This window comes from Schistocerca nitens, chromosome 7 (genome assembly GCF_023898315.1).
Source record: "Schistocerca nitens isolate TAMUIC-IGC-003100 chromosome 7, iqSchNite1.1, whole genome shotgun sequence".
NCBI lineage: Eukaryota > Metazoa > Arthropoda > Insecta > Orthoptera > Acrididae > Schistocerca > Schistocerca nitens.
In genome coordinates, this window is record NC_064620.1 from 506,074,141 (window position 1) to 506,099,420 (window position 25,280).

Here is a 25,280-nt window from a genome sequence, read left to right on the forward strand (position 1 = left end):
GACAGAACCACAGGCACATAGACACAGGCAACAGAGCATGCACAATGTCGGCACTAGTACAGTGTATATCCACCTTTCGCAGCAATGCAGGCTGCTATTCTCCCATGGAGACGATCATAGAGATGCTGGATGTAGTCCTGTGGAACGGCTTGCCATGCCATTTCCACCTGGCGCCTCAGTTGGACCAGCGTTCGTGCTGGACGTGCAGACCGCGTGAGACGACGCTTCATCCAGTCCCAAACATGCTCAATGGGGGACAGATCCGGAGATCTTGCTGGCCAGGGTAGTTGACTTACACCTTCTAGAGCACGTTGGGTGGCACGGGATACATGCGGACGTGCATTGTCCTGTTGGAACAGCAAGTTCCCTTGCCGGTCTAGGAATGGTAGAACGATGGGTTCGATGACGGTTTGGATGTACCGTGCACTATTCAGTGTCCCCTCGACGATCACCAGTGGTGTACGGCCAGTGTAGGAGATCGCTCCCCACACCATGATGCCGGGTGTTGGCCCTGTGTGCCTCGGTCGTATGCAGTCCTGATTGTGGCGCTCACCTGCACGGCGCCAAACACGCATACGACCATCATTGGCACCAAGGCAGAAGCGACTCTCATCGCTGAAGACGACACGTCTCCATTCGTCCCTCCATTCACGCCTGTCGCGACACCACTGGAGGCGGGCTGCACGATGTTGGGGCGTGAGCGGAAGACGGCCTAACGGTGTGCGGGACCGTAGCCCAGCTTCATGGAGACGGTTGCGAATGGTCCTCGCCGATACCCCAGGAGCAACAGTGTCCCTAATTTGCTGGGAAGTGGCGGTGCGGTCCCCTACGGCACTGCATAGGATCCTACGGTCTTGGCGTGCATCCGTGCGTCGCTGCGGTCCGGTCCCAGGTCGACGGGCACGTGCACCTTCTGCCGACCACTGGCGACAACATCGATGTACTGTGGAGACCTCACGCCCCACGTGTTGAGCAATTCGGCGGTACGTCCACCTGGCCTCCCGCATGCCCACTATACGCCCTCGCTCAAAGTCCGTCAACTGCACATACGGTTCACGTCCACGCTGTCGCGGCATGCTACCAGTGTTAAAGACTGCGATGGAGCTCCGTATGCCACGGCAAACTGGCTGACACTGACGGCGGCGGTGCACAAATGCTGCGCAGCTAGCGCCATTCGACGGCCAACACTGTGGTTCCTGGTGTGTCCGCTGTGCCGTGCGTGTGATCATTGCTTGTACAGCCCTCTCGCAGTGTCCGGAGCAAGTATGGTGGGTCTGACACACCGGTGTCAATGTGTTCTTTTTTCCATTTCCAGGAGTGTATTTGTGCAAATGTCAATAACAGCAAGAAGTTTCCTCCCTTAAAGTGTAACTGAGCCACAGTGCTAGAAAAATTCATAGCAGAAGAATATGAGTTCAAAATCTAAGCATAGTGTTTAATTTATTAGTCATGTGTCCATTGACTGTCCAGTACTTAACTACTAATTAGCTAGTAATACTTGAGAAACAGTAAATACATTCAGCAACCTACCTGAGGCATGCTAACTGGTTTCTCCCATTGATATTCATTCCACATGACCCACATATCCCTTCACGACATGATCTACGAAATGTGAGGGAACCATCACATTCATTCTTAATCTTCATCAAGGCATCCAACACCATCTGTCCACAACTGCTTGCAACATAATAAGAACATGCTGTGGGTATACCGCAAAAAGCCAAAGAGTAGATTTTCTCAAAAAACCTATTCAAAACTTCCTCACTATGACATAGATTAAGATTAATCTTCTTGCTGATTCATATATTTATATCTTGTGTACAATATATTTTTGAAGCATGAAGATTTTTTTTTCTTTATCATTAGATAGTGAATTTTAAGATGATAATATAAGTAACGATTTGGTCACCAACAGATTTTTCAAATAATATGGCATAGCGAACATGTGCTTACTAAACAGAACATCATTCATTTCAGTACTCCAAAGTCAAGGAGTATAAAATATATAAATTATGAAGAACATAAACAGAAAGGAAAAAGTACAATAATGTACAAGGGTTGTGAAACAGTAATGGCTCCACCTTCATAACTTGCTTTTTGATAGGAATATTTCAAATAAACTAAAAACAGAGATAATCCTCAGAATGTGCTCTTTAATTATTGACATTCACTTTTCCACATAATAACCACACAACTGGATAAGATCCCTCTGCAGATCTTGTTCCATTACTGGGAACGATGGAAGTGACACAGTGCCAGTTCCGAATACTATGGAGGATGCTATATAGTGGTGAGCCTCCATCTCTGAAGTTGTGTTCAGATGGCATGTGAAGAGCCTGGTCTGGTATTGTCAAGCAATAAGAAAAAATTTCCTTTTACCTTTCAGGTGCTTGTTGTTCATCATATCAAAGGTATTGTGAAGCATTGTGAAGTAACACACTAAATTAATAGCATTTTGTCTGTTATATTTGTGAAGCATCTTCAGTGGCCTGTAAAATGTTTCTTTTTATATGTATAATAAATGTATCTTGTGGTAGTTACAATATGTTACTAAGTTACAGTTTTTCATGTTTTTCTCTTGTTTTCTTAGGTTGGAATCAACTTTTGTAGCACAAATTTCGTGACGTGAAATTATCGTTCAGTGTTACTTACTTTGATTTCCAGTGCTGTTAGCTCATGTGTATGGTCCTGGAGATGTGTTCATTAGTCTCTATGCTCCAGTAGGCCAATTTCCAGTGTTTTTTTCATACACATTTGTCTTAACACATCACTTACATCACTTGCACTTTACATTTTGTGTTCAACATGTGTGTGTTTACGGTGTGTAGAATTGCCAGCTGTCGCTGCGTGTTTATCTTTTGTCTTTTGTTTATAATTTGTGTGTGTGTGTGTGTGTGTGTGTGTGTGTGTGTGTGTGTGTGAGGGTGGGTGGGTTCATATGTGTGACTTGATATTTTACTGGTACAGATATGTGGCTGACATAATCTATATGGTAGATGAACCAACAGAGAAAATTGATAAACTTCATACCATGGAAAAAGAGATATAAAAGCAAATACATTTCTTGGATATAACAATAAAGAGAGACCACAATAAACACACGTTTGACATCTTCAGAAATCCAACAGCGACATGTTTCATCCAACCACCTGCAAAATCAAAAAATTTGTGAACCTATGACACATGTTACACAGACTAAATAATGTCCCACTCAGGAAAGAAAACTATGATAAAGAATTAGAAACATTACAAATCATAGCCACAAACAATGGTTACAACACCCATGTAGTACAAGAACTTAACCAAAAAATTAAAACAAAACTAAAGAAAAACGAAAATAAACAGAGAAAACAAATGCCAAAGAAGCCCACAGACACTACAGAACACACAGAAATACAAAACAGTGACCCTCTTGACATGACTGACAGAAGAAATGGTACACTTTAATGTACAAACACAAAGCAACACATAAGACAGCAAATATATTAAAGAAACGGGAATTTCACATTGCTTACAAAGCAAGAAACACACTTCAGTCACATTTACAAACAACAAACAAACCAGATAATTACCAAGGAGTAGGTATATACCAGTTACAGTGCCCAGAATGTGAATCAATATATCTGGGAAGACAGGTAGGAACTTCAAAACTAGATATAAAGAACATATAAGAAGTTGGAAATATGAAAATAACCATTCTACCTTCGCCAAACATCTGCTAACACATGGACATAAACCACCCCACATGGCATAAGACGTGATAGTTATTAGAGTGAATAATCACAACAAAAGGTGTACTTTCACATATAAAGAGCCCCTGCAATGGAAAAGAAGGTACTTAATGACCAAATCCATACATACAACACAAACAAATGATGACAGATAAATACACAGCGACAGTCGGCAACACAACACACCTTAAACACACACATGCTGACCACAAAATGTAAAGTGCAAGTGACGTAAGTAATCTATTAAAACAAATGTGGGTGCAAAAATGCCAGAAATCGACCAACTGGAGCATGGAGATTAATGAACACATCTCCAGGACCACACACATGGGCTAAAACGTTGGAAATTTTAGGTAACACTGAACAATTATTTCGCATCATGAAATTTGTACTAAAATAGTTGATTCTTACCTTAAAAAGGGAAAAAAATGACAAATTGTGCCATAGTACCATATTGGTAATGTGTTGTAACTGTCACATAATAAATTTATTATGTGTATAAAAAGAAGCATGTTTACAGGCCACTGAAGATTCTTCACAAATAAAAGCAGCAAATGCATATGGCAATAAATGAACTGTCTTCAATTAGTTGCATACACAGAAAATACCTCCGTGAATGGATAGTACTGCCTGTGTTCCAAAACAATGATGCTATGATTTTTCCAGCTCAGGACTGTGTCTTTAATTTTTTTCCCCATGGCACCTTTGTGTTGATATTCCATGAATTGACATTTTGTCTCTGGTCTGTAGTGGTGTACCCACATTATCTCTGTAGTTACAACTGAATACAGAAAGCCATCACCTATAGTCTTGTAATGTCAGAGGGATTCCTGGCAAATGTCAAGTCTGTAGACTTCAGTTGTCATCATTCAGGATGCCCACAGTTCTTTCAATAACCAAGCAAAGCAACAATCTGATCTACATCTCCCTGTCCAAGGACCCCAACTTCACTCATTCTGCATACACACCCTCTTCCTCACAGTCTCCCCTTCATCAGTTCTGTCACACACTCACAACCCACTACTCCACATCCTCATCATCTTGTGCTACATGAGCCCATAGGTGCCTGCATCCATTTCCTATCCCATACACCTGCTACCTTTTTCCAAGCAGCCAGCCACACTTCCCCAATCCTCCCTCCCAATCTCCACCTCCCTTTTCCCCTCACCCAATCCACCCACCACAACCTCTCACCCCAGCCCACCTCCAAAACTGCAGTCCCAGTACTGTATATTCAGATACCATACTGTACCTTTACATGTGTGTGTGTGTGTGTGTGTGTGTGTGTGTGTGTGTGTGTGTGTGTGTAAGAGAGAGAGGGGGGGAGAGGAAGGAGGGGAGGACAGATACAGTTTTGTGTGTGTGTGGCGGGGGGGGGGCGGAGGGGGGGGGGAGGGAATGGAGTTGGATGATGGGTCTGTGTGTGTACTATAGCTAAAAAAAGGATTAATCCAAAAGCTAGTAAAGTTTCCAGTTTTGTTTGTGTGCCTGTTAATGACTCAGTGCCTGTACTATTTGGTATCAGTGCCTATACCATTTGGTAACCAATTCACCTACATCATTCTGTGAGGCCAACTGTGCTTGCAGTTTCGCTCTAAGAGATATGGTGATCACCCTGTGTCAGTTTGTCAATGTTTTTCTTTTTCAGTTCAGTTTTCCAACACTTTTTCATTAAGTCAGGTGCCTCACCATGTTTATACTTACTGGACTAGCTACATACAATGCTCAAATGAAACAATCACCATACATGGCTTGCATTCCCTAATGAATTTCCTTCAGGGTAAGATCCACTGCTGTTTAGGATTCTATAGCAGCATGTAGTAACACTGTTCACGTTTACGTAGTACTTCACTTAGCATAGACCGGGACTGAGTCCTAGGCAGGCCCGATGTTAACTGACTGGGAACGGCCCGTGCTGCCTGAGTTGTTGTTGCTGTTACGCCGGCAGAGGTCACCTCCAAATTCTCGTGTGCCCTCTGGTGGACGGGACTCTACTTGCGGCAACTACCGTCCGTGACGCACTGTGCCGATGTGCGCCTCCTGCGATCTGTCTGGTGGCTACTGCACAGCACTTTGTTTGCAATGCACTGACCAAAAGTCTGTGCAAGGCTCTAATCTTTACATTGTAACAATACAACCACTCACTAATCAAAGCTTCCTGCCAACTGAAGCTGTCTACTGAAGAATCCAGTACCTGCCACATACCAGTGCTGCCATCTGCCTAGGAGATACAAAAGTGGAAGCACTACTTTTCATTCAATGTTCATAAAATTACAAGGGCACAGAGAATGGTTGTCAATTATTTACTTTCAGGAGAAAATATTCCAGTACCATCAAAAGACAAAAGAAGAATGTGTCAACCAGCAAAACTGGAATTTTTTCTCCTTAAAGAAAGTAGTGGAGAGCCATTCAGCCTCATTGTAAGTTTACAGATTTCTATAGTGATGTTTCCTTTTGATATATGATCATGAAGTGAAATATATTTAATTTTGAAAGACCATCTTCAAACACAACTTTCATTTGTATTACTTGAATTCACAGATGGTTCTGGAGTAAAGTCTTTGTTGACTCAGTCATATGGCAATGTCTGTTAGTACCTGTAGAATTTAATTGGATTCACTTTGGTACTGCATATCCTAACAGGACATATTTTCTTAGAAGCTGAAATCTGCTCCAGCACCTTAAAAACTACTTAAACAATCACTCACAAGACGGATTTTAACACTCCAAATATCACACATAGCAGATGTCACAAAGAAAAACAAACAATTGAAGAGTAACATGGGGCATTTCACAGACTTAACAATCCTCCATCAAAACATGCAATCAATATTTGAAGTGTTACAGAGCACTGGTGTAGAGAGGCATAAATCCAACACGTAGTGTTATTATCATAGGAAAGGGCAAATTCTTACTGCAGAACTGCTTCAAGGGATAAAGGAACACAGTCCAAATCAAGACATGACCTCAGTACAGCAAGTAAAATTAGTAGTAAGCTATCTAGAGTAATTTATTTATTAAGACAACTCAGAAATTGTGTACCTGAAACATACATCAGATCATCTTATTTTGCATTCTTCCAAAGTATAATATCATATGGCATTATCTTGTGGGGTAACTGTAGTCATATACATGACATCCTATTATTGCAGAAGAAAGCCATTAAGATAGTTACAAATTCTTCACATAAGGCTCACTGCAAAACCTTATTTACTAAACAAAAAATTATGACAGTAATAAACCTCTATATATACAATGTCTTAATCTTTATGAAGAAGAACCTACAAGATGTGAAACGTAGAGAAAATGTACACTGTTACAACACAAGAAGCATCAAACACATATACACGCCTTACCACAGATTATCAAAATCAATAAATAGCTATGAAGTCACAGGGCACAAACTATTTAATAAGCTGCCACATGCTATACAGGATCTTCCTGAACATACATTCAAAGAAAGACTGCATGAATGGTTTATTGCCCACCCTTTCTATGATATCAATGAATTCTTCAACTGTAAAATGCAGTAATCCAACAGATGACCCACTGTACATTTACTGTAATATAAGCTAAAATATTTCAGTAGTCAATACCTTATCACACTGTATTATAAATTGTAACTTCATTTGACATTGTCAATTGCTGTAATGGCCTAAAGATAATAAAATCTTTATTATTATTATTATTATTATTATTATTATTAGTGAAGACAAACACTTTGAAATATCAGCTATTTAATTAACAGGGCTTGATATCACCAAGAAATTAATCATTTTATGTGTGTATAGATCTCCCAGTGGTAGTGTGGACACTTTTTTCAATAAATTAACAGAATTCCTAGATAAAGTCTCAAGTACAAAGGTCAACATAATTCTGTGTGGGGACATTAACATCAACACTAATATCATAAATGAATCCAGCAGCACCCTCATAAATATCCTTCAAAGTTTTGGCATGTCCCTATTGGTCAATAGTGCATCAAGGGTTACTACAATGACTGCATCAGTAATTGACCATGTGGCCACAAATATGAATAGGGAAAAATTTGATACAGCTGTAAAAGATCTCGGACTACCAGACCATCTCTGTCACATAACAACAGTAAAATCAGGCATCAAATCATTCTCTAAACTACAATCCTACAAACGACATCCATCAGAAATCAAAATAAAAGATTTTTCAAAGGAGCTAGCAAAACAGAGCTGGGATGAAGTGTATAAGGAAACCAATGTGAATATGAAATTCTCTAAATTCTCCACATTGTTTAAATTGAACTTTGAAAAGGCATTTCCAAAAGTATGCATGTCTGTATAAACATCTCACAAAAACAGATGGATAACAGCAGGTATTAAGAAGTCCTCCCAAACACTTAAATACCTGAGTTCCATGAAAAAGACTCACAGTGATCCAGAATTCTTAAATTTCTACCATAGACACAAAAAGATCTATAGGAAGGTGCTGACTGCTGCAAAAAAGTCATTTAATGACAAAATAATATATAATGCAGAGAATAAAAGCAAAGCTCTCTGGGATGTTATAAAAAAGGAAATGGGGAGAGGCAAAGAAATGCAGGGAGGGGGATAAGGTAATAAATGATCCACAACACTTAATAGCAAACTATGTAAATGAGCAGTTTCAAGTATTGCAGAAAAGTTCCAGTAAAAATTCACCACAACAAATATAACACCTGTAAATAATGTTGCACTAAATACAACGATGTTACTTCCAACCACAGAGAATGAAGTCAATAAAACTGTTCAAAAACTAAAAAATTAAAAGTCAGTAGGCTTAGATGAAGTACCAATGCATGTATGGAAACAATGCATAGAGATTATATAAGGCCTCTTAACAGATATAATAAATGAATCCTTCACATCAGGAACATTTCCAGAGCAGTTAAAACAGGCAAGAGTTGTACCTTTTTGGTTGTAGCTAATAATTTTGTGAAGTTTTGCTGGTATTGGTATCGGCTGTGTTGTAGTAGTATTAATACAAGTAGCTGCTTTCTTAGTAGGCAGAGAATTTCGAGACCATTATTGCTAATTCTTAAATAGTTCTACTGGTGTAACTGAACTTTGGTAACGTAGACGTACAGGTATAGTTTATTTCCAGTAACTGTAAAATTTACCATGAGTGAAAAGTGTGGGCTCTGTCGTAGCTTTGTGAGTAGTGGATTACGGTGTGGGATTTGTTCAAAGTATTTTCATTGGGGGGAATGCAGTGGGGAAGCCAGTGGTCATTTTAGGGAGATCCTCTCCTGGGAATGTAGAATCTGTAGTAGAAACAAGTTAATAGAGGAGCAGGAGCGTAAGATCTGTGCCCTTCAGGTGCAGTTACAATGCACAAAGGAGGAACTAGATAGGTTGAGGAGGGTGAAGGGTGGTGGGGAATGGGAGCTGGCAGTTGGCAAGAAGGTAGCTAGGAAGAGGAGGTACTCAGACAGTTTTACTTTGCATACATGCAATACATACGACCACTGTCAGAGTTGAGTGGAGAGGAGCCTCGTGTAGCCGTAGATGTAGGTAACTTGCAGCAGTCCTCAGCAATTAGGAGGCCTAGGTTAGTTGCAAAGTCTAGCAGAAAGAAGGTTCTGCTGCTAGGTAGTTCCCACGGTAGAGGTGTGGGCCAGCAGTTGCAGGAAGTGTTGGGGAGTGAGTACCAGGTCACCAGCATTGTGAAGCCTAGTGCAGGGTTGGCTCAGGTGACTGAAAGCATAGGGGAGTTATGTAAGAATTTTACGAAAGAGGATCAGGTAGTGATAGTGGGTGGAGCAGGGAACAGTCTCGATAGGGACGGGGAATATGATGTCAGTGGTGACTTGGTTAAGATAGCTACTCAAACTGGTGGTACTAATGTGCATTTCATGCAACTGTTTCAGCATCATGATCGGCCTCACCTTAATGCGGCTGTTAGGCGCGTTAATGTGGGGCTGGGGAGGGCACTGATGGCGGAGGGCATGGATCACATCTCAGTGGTGCCAGTTTGGTCTATCAATAGATGGGGTTTCACTAGGCATGGCCTGCACCTCAATAGGTATGGGAAGGGGAGGCTGGCTAAGCTTATAGGTGACAGTGTAGTGGGTGGTGGTGGTGGTAGTGGTATCACTCATGGAAAAATTCCTATAGTAGTTGGTGTTAGAGCTGCACCTCTTTTAGACTGAAGTCAGCTGATAGATATACCTTCTTAAAGGAAGTGCCTCTAACTAAGGGCTCACCTCGAGAGGATGTAATTTTTCCAAGTAGAGAAGGAATTAGCATATTTCATCAAAATATAAGAGGTTTTAGAGATAAAGTTAGTGAACTGCTAATAGATGTTAACTCTGAAATTACTGGTATATCAGAGCACCACTTAAATAATTTGATAATTCAGAGGCTTCCTTTACCAGGCTACAGATTAGCTGGCTGTTTCTCAAGGAGTTCCTTGCGGGGTGGGGGAGTGGCTCTGGACGTAAAAAACAGTATTTCATTTGATTCCATACACGTATCACGACACTGCACTGAACAGATATTTGAAAGTTGTTGCAGCATTAGTTGAATTTAGTGAAACTAAACTTCTAATTGCTGTTGTTTATAGGTCCCCTAACTCCGACTTCAGAGCATTTTTGCTTAAGCTAGAGAGGGTTCTTGATTCACTTTGTAGGAAGTACCAGAAAGTAGTTCTATGTGGTGACTTCAATATTAATTTTGTACATGATTGTGCAAGAAAAAAGATGTTGGTAGATCTCCTAAATTCATATGATCTGATGCAAACTCTGTTTTTTCCAACTAGGGTGCAGGGGAACAGTAGCACAGTCATAGACAATATTTTTATTCATTCTTAATTACCAGATGAGCATTCTGTTAGTAAAAGGGTGAATGGACTTTCAGACCATGATGCACAAATTTTAACAATAAAGGGTTTTTGTACTCTAACCAATGTCGGATTTAATTACAAACTATGTAGGAAAGTTAATCCAACAGCAATAGAGAGTTTTTCAAAACTTGTCAAGAAACAAGAGTGGCAAGATATTTATAGTGCCAATAATATAGATGATAAATACAGTGCTTTCCATAACACATTTCTCATGCTCTTTGAGAGTTGCTTTCCATTAGAACATTCTAAACGGGGTACTAGCAGTAATGGACAGCCCGGTTGGCTGACTAGTGGGATAGGGATATCATCTAGAACAAAGTGGGAATTATATCAAAATGTTAGAAGTAGTCACAATCAAGCTACAGTAGCCCATTACAAAAAGTATTGTAAGGTGCAAAAAAAGTGGTTCAAATGGTTCTGAGCACTATGGGACTTAACATCTGTGGTCATCAGTCCCCTAGAACTTAGAACTACTTAAACCTAACTAACCTAAGGACATCACACACGTCCATGCCCGAGGCAGGATTCGAACCTGCGACCGTAGCAGTCGCGCGGTTCCGGACTGCGCGCCTAGAACCGCTAGACCACCGCGGCCAGCTGTAAGGTGCTTAAAAATGGTATTAGACTGATAAATCAGATATATGTACAGTATTTAACAACCATTTTCTGAGCATTGCTGGTGAATTAAATAAAAATTTAGTATCTACAGGAAATCATATAAATTTCTTAGCAAATGCCTTTCCGAGATTGACGTCTGAAATACTCCTCTGTGATACAGACAAGAGGGAGATTGAGACAATAATCAAATCACTGAAGACTAAGGACTCTCATGGTTATGATGGAGTGACTACTAGAATATTAAAGTACTGTGCTGCACATGTTAGCCCTGTATTTAGCCATATTTGTAATGTTTCCTTTAGGAATGGTCAGTTTCCTGAGCGATTAAAGTACTCAGTAGTAAAGCCACTTTATAAAAAGGGATAAAGGGATAATGTATGTAATTTTAGACCTATTTCTATGCCATCAGTCTTTGCAAAAGTTATGAAAAAGGCTGTGTATGTAAGGTTAATTCATCATTTTATATCACACGATTTGCTATCAAATGTACAGTTCGGCTTTAGAAGTCGTTTGACAACTGAAAATGCTATATTCTCTTTTCTCTGTGAGGTACTGGATGGGCTAAACAAAAAGTTTAGAACTCTTGGCGTATTTTTTTGATTTAACAAAGGCATTTGACTGTGTTGATCACACAATATTGCTCCAGAAGTTGGACCATTACGGAATAAGGGGAGTAGCTCACAATTGGTTCACCTCTTACTTTAGCAACAGGCAGCAAAAGGTCATTATTCACAATGTTGATAACGGCTGTGATGTGGGATCTGAGTGGGGTACTGTCAAGTGGGGTGTGCCCCAGGGATCAGTGTTGGGGCCGCTCCTGTTCCTTATTTATATAAATGATATGCCCTCTAGTATTATGGGTAACTCTAAAATATTTCTGTTTGCTGATGACACTAGCTTGGTAGTAAAGGATGTTCTGTGCGACATTGACTTGGTTTCAAGTAGAGCAGTACAAGACCTCAGTTCATGGCTTGTAGAAAATAAACTAACGTTAAATCACAGTAAGACTCAGTTTTTACAGTTCCTAATACACAATTCAACAAAAACTGACGTTTTAATCTCACAGAACGGGCATATAATTAGTGAAACTGAACAGTTCAAATTCTTAGGTGTTCAGATAGATAGTAAGCTGTCATGAAAAGCCCATGTTCAGGATCTTGTTCAAAGACTTAACACTGCCATTTTCACTATTCGAACGGTATCGAAAGTGAGTGATATCTCGACACGTAAATTACTATACTTTGCTTATTTTCATTCACTTTTGTCATATGGTGTTATGTTTTTGGGTAACTCTTCCCATTCTAGAAGGATATTTTTGGCTCAGAAACGGGCGGTTCGGGCAATAAGTGGTGTGAGTTCACGAACCTCTTGTCGACCTCTTTTCACGAGTCTGGGTATTTTGACATTGGCCTCTCAATATGTATATTCCTTATTCTCGTTTCTTGTTACCAATATTAGTTTATTTCCAACAATAAGCAGCTTTCACTCGGTTAATACTCGGCAGAAATCAAACCTCCATTTGGATCGGACTTCCTTAACTCTTGTGCAAAAAGGTGTGCAGTATACTGCTGCATCCATTCTCAATAAGCTGCCACTCAAATTAAAAAATCTTAGCAGTAATCCACGCGCTTTCAAATCGAAACTGAAGTGTTTCCTCATGGGTCACTCCTTCTATTCTGTCGAGAAGTTCCTTGAAAAATTAAGATGATTCTCATTGTATTGCTGATAGCATTTGCTTAAACTTATGGACTGATTTTCTTTCAGGTTCATGAACATTTATTTTTATCTGTTATTACTTTTTATGTTGTAAGTACATGTACTGACACGTTCCATGACCTTGGAGATTTGCTCCTCAATTTGGTCCTACGGAACTTGACATTTAAATAAATCAAAAAAAATAAAAGAAAGGTAATACAGAAGACATAGAAAAATAATCAGGCCATTTCCCTGCTGTCACCATTCTCAAAAATAATAGAAATAATTATGAAAGACTAATTAATTACCTAAATAAATACAATCTTTTAAGTGAATCACAGTTTGGTTTCCGAAGTGGCAAAAATACAGAATCAGCCATAGTAGTATTCACAAAGGTTGTATTTGATGCTCTTGACAAAGATGAGAGTGTCACAGGCATATTTTTGGATCTTTCTAAGTCCTTTGATACAGTTGACTGCAATATTCTATAAAATAAATTAGAAGAATTAGGAATAAGATGGGTAGCTAATGACTGGTTTCAATCATACCCAGCAGATAGGGTACAAAGAGTAGAGACAACACATACTTCAAATAGATCTAAACATTTAGTAAAAAACTTATCAGAACTAAAATACATTAATATAGGGGTTCCGCAAGGTAGCATATAAGGACCAAAACTATTCCTGATATACACAATGACTTTTTCAGCAGCGTTACTCATGGTGAAAAAAATCTCTTCACTGATGACAGCAAAATTATAGTCAATGAGAAAACGAGAGAACCCCTTGCAGAGAAATCAAATGAAGCTCTCAAGGAAGTTTACAATTGGTCAATAAGTAACAAAGTGACACTGAACATAAAGGAAACTAATGTCATGAATTTCAGTTTGAAGAGGGAAAATGACAATGTTAAATTAAATGTAGATGGCACCTTTACAGAATGTGTAACAAATGAAAAATTTCTAGGAATGAATATTGATTGTCAGTTGAAGTGGTGTGAACACACAAACGTACCTGCAAACAGAATGACATCAGCATGTTATGCCCTTAGAATCCTATCATCAGTGTGTAACATGCAGTGTCTTTTAGTTACATGCTATTCATTTGTACACTCAATTCTTAGCTATGGCATTCTTTTTTGGGGAGTAAATGCACAAAATATGAACACAATTTTCAAACTCCAGGAAAGAGCCATAAGAATCATAACCAAAAATGGTAGTCGACCACATTGTTAAGATCTGTTCAAAACACTGTGGATTTTAATGGCTTCGTGTGAATACATTTACCAGTCAGTTGTACACATCAAAAATAACAATGGTAATTACTGCACAAACAGTTCTGTCCATGACCATGGAACAAGAACAAGACTCAACTTACACTTGCCAAGGAAAAATAAACATAAAACTCGAAACAGCATTTTCTATCAAGAAATAAAACTGTACAACAAATTATCAAAAGAGATAAGAGAAATTGCAAAAATACACTTATTTAAAAAGGCAGCTAAAAAGTACCTGTTATGCAATACATTTTATACATTGAAGGATCACTTAGATAAAACAGAGTAGGGGTTTGGTAAAAAAAAGTTATAAAAATAAATAATAATAATGATTATAAAACATCAAACATTCTACATAACACCTTCACACTATATTGTTTTTCTTCTTGTTTTCCTTTTCTAGAAAAACTTACCCCAAAGTTACCGGTACAATACTAACACTTGCAGTCAACAATAGCCTTGATTTTCTCTTTATTGGGCAAAATGCCATCAGGAGTTAGCTGATGACCAAGAAATAGCAACGTTGCTTGAAAAAAATCACACTTACTTAACATAAGCATCATTCACCCTTTAGATATAGCCTTGAATACATCCTCCAACAGCTAACAGGGCTCTTTCCAATTGCTTCTTGTGATCAAACTGTCATCTACATACACTGTCAATTTTCTCATTAGTTCATCACCCAACACATGACTTAAAGCCCTTACAAAAACTACTACATATATTGACAAACCAAATGGCACAAACATATAAGTCCTGCCCTCCAGTGTACTTTCTGCTCTCTTCAGCCAATTGCACCTGCCAGAACCCTGAAGTCAAATCGACACTGGACAGAATTTTAGCATTATAAAATTTTTGCAACAGCTCATACATGTTCTCTGGCTGATCATTTTCATTGACTATTATTTTATTTAGCTTTCTTGCATCCAATACTATTCTTATAGAACCATCCCTCTTTTTCACCACTACTATTGGATTACAATACTCACTCCTCCCCATTTACAGTATGCCCCACTTCAACATCTTCTGTATCCTGGCCCTTACAGCCTCCTTAACAGCTATTGCTATAGGATAAGGTTTGGCCCTTATTACTTCATGTGGCAATACCCTCAAAACATAATGGAAATCTACAACTTTTCCAGGTCTCTCAGAGAACACATGCTTATGTTTGCACAATAAATCTGTAAGCTGCACCTTTTGTTCCTCACTTAAATGTCCCATTTCATTTACTTTGTCATATATCTGCTATTCAGTGCACATTTCATGACCTACCTTATCTATCCTTTGTAAAAGAGTCACTGTCTCACCCCCTTTTAATTCTCCTTTAAATTTTATTCTTCGTCTGTTTGAACCAGCATCAAATTCTACCACTCTGTCCTTTACAAAAATGCTACAGTCATATTTGTACAAGGAGTCCATACCCAAAATTACGTTCAATGCCAAACCCTTCACCACAAAGCAACTAATATCAAAACGATACTCATTACCATTAAATTCCAGTAATACTTCTCTGCTGATGGGCTTACTACATGTCCAGTTGCTGTCTTAATTTTGACTCCTGTAACTGGTAATTCTATTAATCCTAAATCTTTAATTTGCTGCCAGAAAGATTCAGAAATTGCATATAAATTTGAGCCAGAGTCTAATAATGCTATATCTGTAATTCATCCCACATTGATACCAATTATTGGCTGTATCACCTCTATTTCTACTCTGTTCAAGCCGGATTCCTGTAATAAATCACTTTCTATTTCACTCCTGCTTTCCTCTTGCATAATGCATATATCTGTGGTAGTTGGGTCGTGTAGAGATTGTAGAACCGAAACATACCACTTAATCGATTGAATAGTTTTATTGTTACTAGAAATAGCTACACAAAATGACACATTGAAAATCCACAGTTGTTTGATTCGACAACATGGCGAACACTACTCTAAACATTTTTCAATAAAGTTAGTTCAAAGATGAGTTGGTCGATTGCTTACGGTCGATAACCGCCACAGAGCCCCCCACCGGTAGTGCGGAGCACGGCATAATTGGTGAGGTATCCAGATCTGTGAGGGGGGGACAGATAGGCGAGGAAGAGGTATAGTCTCTATGCCAGAGAGGAGGTCGAAGCTGACGGCCTGCTCTGGACATGGGGAGGGGAGAGGGAGACAGTGATGTTGAGGAAGAGGGACACATGGGGATGGTGACAGTGAGGGTACTGGCTGTGTCGATGAATGATGTAATGCTATCGACATCGGCTTCGGGAGGAAGGGAGAGATGCCTGAGCAGTGTAACAGAGGGATGTGAATCATCGAGAGAGCGGGGAGGAGCGTGGAGGATGAAAAGGGAACCGTCACCGACCTGGACTGCTAGATCGTCGGCCGTATACATGGAGACGTCGACCATGACATAGATGCTCGACGGAGGAGCTGGCAAAAGGTGAGTTGCTGGCAATGGTGTGGGTGAGACACAATCACTCGACCTAAAGGGAGGCGTAGCTGTGTCACGCTGAGGGGGAGAAAGTCACACAGGACACTGTGGCCTGAGTCGGAACACTCGCTCGGAGTGTGGGCATCACACGGCACATCAGTTAGAACACTGTTGTCACTCGGGTGAGTACACTCGACTGGACTGGTGAAGTCACATGGAAAAACGGATGCTGCTTCCGAGATGGTCCATGCCAGCTTTAAACGGTTCACAGACACGGTGTTTGGTTGTCCGTTGATGGAGATTTGGAACGTGTTTTGGGAGTGTGACAGTACCTTGTAAGGTCCTGTGTAGGGAGGTTGTAAAGCAGCTCACACGGTGTCATCCCAGAGCATTATATGCTCACATTGAGCCAAGTCTTTGTGTACGAAAATGCATGGAACCATGTGTGCACATGGAGGGGGTACACGGATGCGTGAAATATATGTGCGAACACGCTCGAGCAAGTTGGGGAGCTCATCCGATGAAAGGGGATGTGAATCCTCGATGAACTCGCAAGGAAGAACAAGGGGCTCACCATGGAGCACTTCCACTAATGATGCTTGCAGGTCCTCTTTGAAGGCCGAACGCACACCTGAAAGCACCCAGGGAAGGGCCTCCGACCACTGTTCCGCATGGCACATGAGGGCTGCTTTTAGTGTTCTGTGCCAGCGTTCGACTAAAGCGTTAGCTTGTGGATAATAAGTGGTTGTATGGAATGTATTGACACCACATAGTTGGCAAAGACTGGCGAAAAGGACGGACTCAAACTGCCGGCCCTGGTCCATAGTAATCGTGGATGGACAGCCAAAGCGGGCGAGCCACATTTGGACAAAGGCGCGAGCCACCGAGGCAGCTGAAATGTCAATAAGTGGTACAACTTCCATCCATCTGCTGGTACGGTCGATCGTAGACAAAATGTATCTGTAGCCCTCAGAAGGGGGGAGGGAACCGACGATGTCGAGGTGGACGTGGCGGAAGCGACCCTTAGGAACATCGAACTGTCCGAGTTGCGGCTGGGCGTGACGTCCAACTTTACTGCGCTGACAGGGTATCCACGCACGGACCCAGTCACGGCAGTCACGCTTGACATTAGGCCATACAAAATGTTCAGTTGCAAGGCTTGTCGTAGCCCGAATGCCAGGGTGGTCTAGGTCGTGGAGGGTATCAAATACTGCTCGACGGAGCAAGGCAGGTACGATCGGGCACGGTGGAAGTGTCACATATGACCAGGTAGTCAAACCCTGGTAGGTGGCGGTTCTCCAAGGTAAGAGATGTGTTGGTGTCCTGTAATAAGTCCTGTATGCTGGGATTGTTGTTGAAGACGCGACATATTAGCCATGTCAAACGGCAAAATAATGGCATTTATGCGCGACATATAATCTGCGACGACATTGTCTGCACCTTTTATATAGTGGACGTCCGTCGTGTATTGACATATGAGATCCATATGTCAGAACCTATGCAGTGGGAGGTCGGTAGCAGGATTACGAATGGCATCTGCGAGCGGGCAGTGATCGGTGAAAATAGTGATGTAGCGACCTTTGATATCTTCACGAAAATGTCTGACAGCTTCGTAAACGGCCAGTAACTCTCTATCAAATGCGGACCACTTGCGTTGAGAATCAGGCAGTTTTTCAGAGAAGAATCGGAGTGGTTGAGAGGTATCACCAACGTGTTGCTGAAGCACGGTGCCGATAGAGGCGTCACTTGCGTCCATAGTAATAGAGATGCGCACGTCGGCAAGTGGGTGCGCGAGTGTAACCACGTTGGTCAGGGTGGACTTGAGATTGTCGAACGTGCGTGTCATATCCTCAGACGAAACTACTTTGCATGTGCTCGAAGCATTCTTGGCTGCCAACACATCTGCGAGCGGTGCCTGGAGTGAAGCTGCAAGCAGGATATGTCGGCAGAAAAAGTTCACCATTCCTAAGAAACAATAGAGGTCACGGTACGTTTCCAGAAGTGGCAGTCCTTTAATAATGGTGACACGCTCGGATGTAGGCCGTATACCATTGGGGGTGACCTCATGACCCAGAAACGTCACACGAGAGCGACGGAGCTGGTTTTTATCCTCATTAATCGCAACGCCATTGTCTGAGAGAATTTGTAGCACACGTGACAAATGTTCTTCATGATCTGTTTCATGAGAAAACAAGGACGTCATCGAGATATGCATAGCAAAAAGGCAGCGGGAGAAGGAGGGAGTCAATGAAGCGTTGCCAGGTCTGTGCAGCGTTTTTGAGGCCGTACGGCATGGTACAGTATTCATAGAGGCCGAAGGGGGCGATAATAGCCGTTTTTGGGGTGTCATTAGTGTGCATAGGGATCTGATGGTATGCTTTTTTACAGTCAATAACGCTGAAAACGCGTGCACCATGTAGTTGTTGTGCAAAGTCCTGAATATGTGGAATTGGATAATTGTCAATGATGGTGGCTGCATTTAATTTGCGGTAATCTCCACATAAGCCGTACAAACCGTCTTTCTTGGAAGACAAGTGAATTGGAGAAGACCACTTGCTGGAGGACAGACGGACAATACTGGCATCTAATAGGTCCTGTATGATAGCTTTTGCCTGGTGAAGTTTGTGGGCCGACAGGCGCCTGGCTTTGTGATGAACTGGCAGGCCTTCGGTAGAACTCAGTCTGTGGCACATGTCGTTCAAAAACACTGCGACATGGGGACAATGGGAGGGTGTTGAATCACCCGCGGCCCTGACAGCTGAAAAGTCACTGACCTGTGGTGGCGGCTGTGGGAGCCGCATAGTCGGCGTCATAACAGGAGCTGCGTGGGCGTGGTTGGTGGGGGGCCTTCATGCAAAGTGCCATTGCAGGAAGAGATCTGCGGTCCGTGGCTGTGACCTGTGATGAGGCGGGGTCATGTGTCAGCTCGATGTGAGTAGGTCGCTCGACATGAGAGCGAGGGAATAACTCGAGCTGGAGTTCATCAGTAGAGTCCGCGACAGGTACGGAAACGTACGTGAGGTTGGCAATCAGGCTGCGTGTGCGTGCCAGCTCACGTGATGCATCCTCAATCATTTGTCATAGTCTGTTGTTGTCATTACGAATAGCATCTATTTCACGACGTTGGCAGTTGACTTCGGCAATGGAGTCAACGAGTTGAGCCGACAGGTAGGAACAATTCGCAGAAGTGTTGATGAGTGAATCATAAGGAGCCAGGGATGCATGTGCCTGAAGCATGGTGCACCAGTGCTGCAGACTGTAGGTCTGGAGAAAGTCCATAATGTCGGAGGAAATCAATCCCGAGCAGCGGCTCGTCGATATCTGCGAGGTGAAATGTCCACGGGAACAGCATGTCGGGTGCGAGCTGAAGCTGGGTCTCAACTGTTGCGTGAATGCTGATATTGGAATTATTCACCGTGCGGAGCATGGAAATGGTAGGTAGCAAGCTTGACGGAGCAAGTGTTCATGGCAGAATGCTGGAGTCCGTGCCTGTATCCACTAGAAAGTGGAGTTTGGAGCATTCGACGAGAATGTACAGACAGCCAGGTGTGCGTTGGAGACGCCCTGAAGAGCTGGCACGAGACAAGGCGCGTAAAGTGGCTCGCGCCTGTAGTTTTCCCCTGTGCACGGCGGCCAGGCAAGGAGTTCCTGCCTCTGTCACGGGGCAGTGCAGGGCACCAGTGGTGGGCATGCTAGCCGTGTTGGGGACAAGCAGCGTTAGTAGTTTTCCCGTGTGGCTCCCAGGTGGGGACGCCGTCGGCTCACACGACACGTTGGAGTTCACACGGCTGCTTCTAGGCGGTGCTGGTGAGACACTGACACTTGCAGGTGTGCCACCTGTTTGCACCGTGCGAACATGGCTCGGAGGGACGAGGTGTCTGTGCGAATATAGCCGATGCATGCTGTCAGCGATCCATAGGCGCTGGTCCAAAGGTGCCGTCGAGAGGGCGAGCAGTTGCATTTGGATGTCATATGGTAACTTGACTGACCAAATGGCCCACAGAGCAGTATCCGACAGGGTTTGCTGGTCGACCATTGAGCGTAGTCGGCGCCACAGCTGATATGGCGATCTGTCATGAATTTGCTTGACATGGATGATTTGCTGCAGCACCTCATCTGTAGTGTGTGCTAAACATTCCCCATTTTCTTTGCCGAAATATAGCATGGCGGAGGTGGTGGTGAATTAATTACATCACTCACCAGCTCGAGCTCGTCATGTAGATGAGTAATCAAACTGGAGTAACGTGCGTCGTCCGAGATAGCACCATCAAGTTCAAACACATGCTCGACTAGAGCAAACCAAGTGACAGGATTGTCACAATTGAATGGTGGCATTTTTGGGGGCTTCTACGGCTGTGCAACTGGAGACAAGGCGGGGGCCTGGACACGGTATCCGGCTCGGAGTGAGATGCGACATCTGGCGTGGCAGCTGAAGGTGCGAAGTGACGTGACACAGTTGGCACGGAAGACGCATGGTGTGTTGCCAGCACGGATGAAACAGCCGGTGCTGCTGAAAACACGGAACGGTCCGAAATATGATCAGCATATGTCGCGGTAGGTGCGGCAGGGTGGTTGGTGCCGCCGGAACAAGCGAGTGGGTGATCTGGTCGTATTGCGTGGCCAGTGTGCCGTACGACGTAGGTAACACAGAATACGCAGCACGTGATGCGTCGTCGACGTCTTGTTTCACACGAACACTGTAGGGTGGCATTGTCACAACACAAGTGTCTGTCACAAGCTGCGACTGTGGAGCATAATAATTTGTAAGAGATGCAAGCATAGGATGCGGTGTAAATGGTAGTTGTCCTGGAGCCATTCGTGAGGATTCACTCGCACTTACACAGGACAGTGGAATCGTAGGCATACTCACTTTGTTGATCGGCCACATTGTTTATACCCTGAATTGTATCAGAAGCACACAACAAAACAAAAGTTCGGGGTCACCAGTGTGGTAGTTTGGTCGTATAGAGGTTGTAGAACCAAAACATACCATTTAATCGATTGAATACTTTTATTGTTGCTAGAAATAGCTACTCAAAACGACACATTGAAAATCCATAGTCGCTTGATTCGACAACATGGTGAACACTACTCTAAACATTTTTCAATGAAGTTAGTTCAAAGATGAGTCGGTCAATTGCTTGCGGTCAATAACCGCCACATATCTTTAGGTTTTTCTCCAAAATATACATCAGTATCCCCTTCAAACAGATCCTTAATAGCAAACTCAACATTCTCTTCTTCACTTAATTCTTCCAATTTTCTGTCAGTTTTAAATTTTATTTTACCCCATTCTTCAGGCAACAAAGCTTTATGTAGTTTTGCATAAGACACCCAATCACTCCAATCATAATCAGCCTCCTCCTTACCTAACCATCTACGATTAACATCTTTTGGGCTTGCATCCTCATCAGTTGAGAAAACATAGGTTTCAATGTTATCTTCTGGGCCACCTACAGCAACATTCTTAATATCATTATATATTTCCATATCCACATTGAACTCATTGTCACGACCACAATTATCACCTGCACCCACAAGCACAGTTTAAATTATCAGTAGGTAATTTACCAGCATTTTCTACATTGTCAAATACACCACTCATATTTACCTTTACATCACAATGAATAATCCTCTCCTCACCTTTTCCACAATTCTCCATACTATTTCCAATAGACATCTCTACCCATTCATCACATCCATTATTACTGTGAACATTGCCCCTTAATTCCATATCCACTTCTGTTTCCCCTTTTGATTAAACTACCTCTGTCTCTGATCTTTCAATGAATTTTGCTGCACACAAACCAATATTGCCCTCCTCTGCTTGTATTTTCTCTTCCCTCTTAAACATGTCATCATTGTTAAACTCACACTGTTCATTGCTGATATTAGCCTTGTTCCATTTTTTCCTTTTATAGCTTTTATCTATATTTCTATAATTGTTAAAACCTCCCCACAGATTTTCATTTCCTAAGACAGCATCCATGTGACACATCCCAATTTCCCTATTTTCCTTGCTAACTTTATCATTCATCCCATCATGTCCTTGTCGGGCCCTGTTCACATAATTACCAGCCTGCTTCTCCAATCTCTATCCTGATTATTGTGAGCACTTCTATCTTCTCTCCACCTGTTATGACTATTACTGTACTCATAACGAATACTGTTTCCCCTTTCACGATACCTTCCACTCTCCCCCTGTTCCATGTATTTAGGTCTGTAACACAATGCTCTGTCCATATTATCCACAAAATTAAGAAATTCTTCCAGTGAATCTGTTGCACTGTGAATCAAATCCCATTGCAAATGCTCTGGTAATCTTCTCTTTAGTGTTGATATTTTTGTTAATACACCCAGTGGCCTAACCAGATGATTTAATTTATTCAGTTCTCTAACACAGAATTCTCTCATACTTTCCATTCTTGTAACTTGGTCCATTCAAAAAATCATTTTGCAAACTTAATTGTTTTGCCTGGCCCCAGTATTTGTTCAAGAACAGGTTTTAAAATCACAAAATTCATCATCTTTTTGGTTTGCCCATGTTTGAGTTCCCCCTTCCAACTGCCTTTTAACATATTTAATTTTTTCCTGCTCACTCATCCCAGTCATGAAGTTATCCTTACATGCAGCTAGAAAGTCAACTGCATGGTATTTATTCTCCCCACTGAAAGGTTTTGACTGAAATCCATGCCCCATAGGATATCCCAACAACAAATTTCCATTCCCTGCTGCTACAGTATTAACTGTTTCCCTCAAGACATTTATTTCCCCTTCTAACTCCTTCTTATGGCAATCCAGCACTCCTATCTTAATGGATTCAATGTCTGCCTCTGTTTGTTTCTGAAATAATGTGCATTTCTGTTTCTGTACCTGAATCTGCTCCAAAAGATTACTTTGCACAGTGTCCACCTTGGCTACTAGTCCTTTTTCAACCTCATCAACTCTCTCAATAATTCCCTCAACAATTTTAACTGTGTTTTCAACTTTATCTGTAATTTGAGTGAACTTGAGATACAGATGATCAAATTTGTCACTCACTGTCTTTATTTTATCACTAAGCCTCAATTCCATATCCCCTATTTTCGAATCCATTTCTCCAACTATTTCAGTTTTTATATTCCCTATTTTTGAATCTATTTCTCCTAATTTATTCACCTTCACTTTAAGATCCACGCATGTCATCGGCCATGTCTTATGAAAGGGCACAATTTTGCAATGTAGCTGCTGGCGTACTTATCTTTTATATCCTCAAGTGACGCAACATCTGCAGTCAGCACCGGCAGCACAGCTATGCAATGAATTGTAGTCAGCGGTATGGATACGTAGCAAACTCGATTAGGAGCAAGAAAACGTTGCATGGGCCCCTGGCAGCATGTAGTCATGTTGGTCGGTGACACAGATGATGGCGTTGATCATTGGCAGCACATGGATACAGCTTCAGCTGCTATACCCGCAGCAACACATGGACATGGCATGGACGATGTTTTTTTTTTTTCTGCGGCAACACGTGGACACAGCATGGACAACTATTTTACCCATGGCAACATGTGGTCAACTCATCAGGCTGTTAATGACTGCCTCACAATCGTGGTGGCCTTATATCGGCATAACCAAGGGGCAGTGCGTATCTTGTCCAGCACAAACACGCCGCTACTGCTAATGCACCGATTTAGCTCAGAGCCCCCACACTGACTGCCCAAAAGCCTAAACATCAGACGGACACCTGATTCCAAAATACTATGGAATAAAGAAGAAAGTCCCATCCCAGCTGAGCCCCCAATTGCAGCTGTACTCGGACTCGTTCACTACCTTTTTATTTTTTTACGTGGCTCATCTGCAAAGGGGGTTGGTAGTGAACGGTTGCACTTGCGCCCCTATTATTGAGTCATATATTGGCTAGCTTTTGAACAGCAGTGAATTGAACTATACACATTCAGACTGGAACTTATTTATTCAAAAGAAACACTTTAACCTTGTGGCCATACATTTTTAAGTTCACAAATAAATCCAATCTGTATAAATAATAATAATTGGTGTAATTTGTACATTGTTTATTGTCTCGCACCTACACACTTTCACGTTGTTCCTTCATATACACTGGCGTCCATGCTTACACTCGCGGCCCTTTGCTGCTCCCAACTTACCACCACAATGGATGACGGCCAAAGACCCTGATTTTTCTGCTCATATCCACAGTCCTCGGTCAAGTCACATGACACTACATTATTCAAAATAATCCCTAAACATGGCCACAATTTGTTTACAATTTTTATAAGATTTAAATACTTAAACCTAAGTACACTATATAAGTTTATACAAATTTATCACAACAATTTTGTAATTCATTGCAATTAAAAGAAAGACAAAACACAATGTAATGGAAATACAATGCCCATCAAAACACAAAACAAGTATTTTCCGGTCTATTTTGCCCAACATATTATTCCTGCTGCTGTGCTTTAAATTTATATTATGAACTACTTAAAAGGACCGAGCGAGGTGGTGCAGTGGTTAGACACTGGACTCGCATTCGGGAGGACGACGGTTCAATCCCGCGTCCGGCCATCCTGATTTAGGTTTTCCGTGATTTCCCTAAAGCATTCCAGGCAAATGCCGGGATGGTTCCTCTGAAAGGGCACGGCCGACTTCCTTCCCTAATCCGATGAGACCGATGACCACACTGTC

At 41.9% G+C, this 25,280-nt stretch overlaps 1 protein-coding gene across 1 annotated transcript in view; it reads right to left on the reverse strand.

The window, feature by feature from the left end:
- Positions 1 to 25,280, reverse strand: part of LOC126195710 (uncharacterized) — a 219,220-nt gene that overhangs the window by 94,455 nt on the left and 99,485 nt on the right. Inside the window, exon 3 of the mRNA XM_049934339.1 lies at positions 1,531 to 1,677. Within this exon, the coding sequence (XP_049790296.1) occupies positions 1,531 to 1,677 (147 nt within the window). The remainder of the gene's footprint in view (positions 1 to 1,530; positions 1,678 to 25,280) is intronic.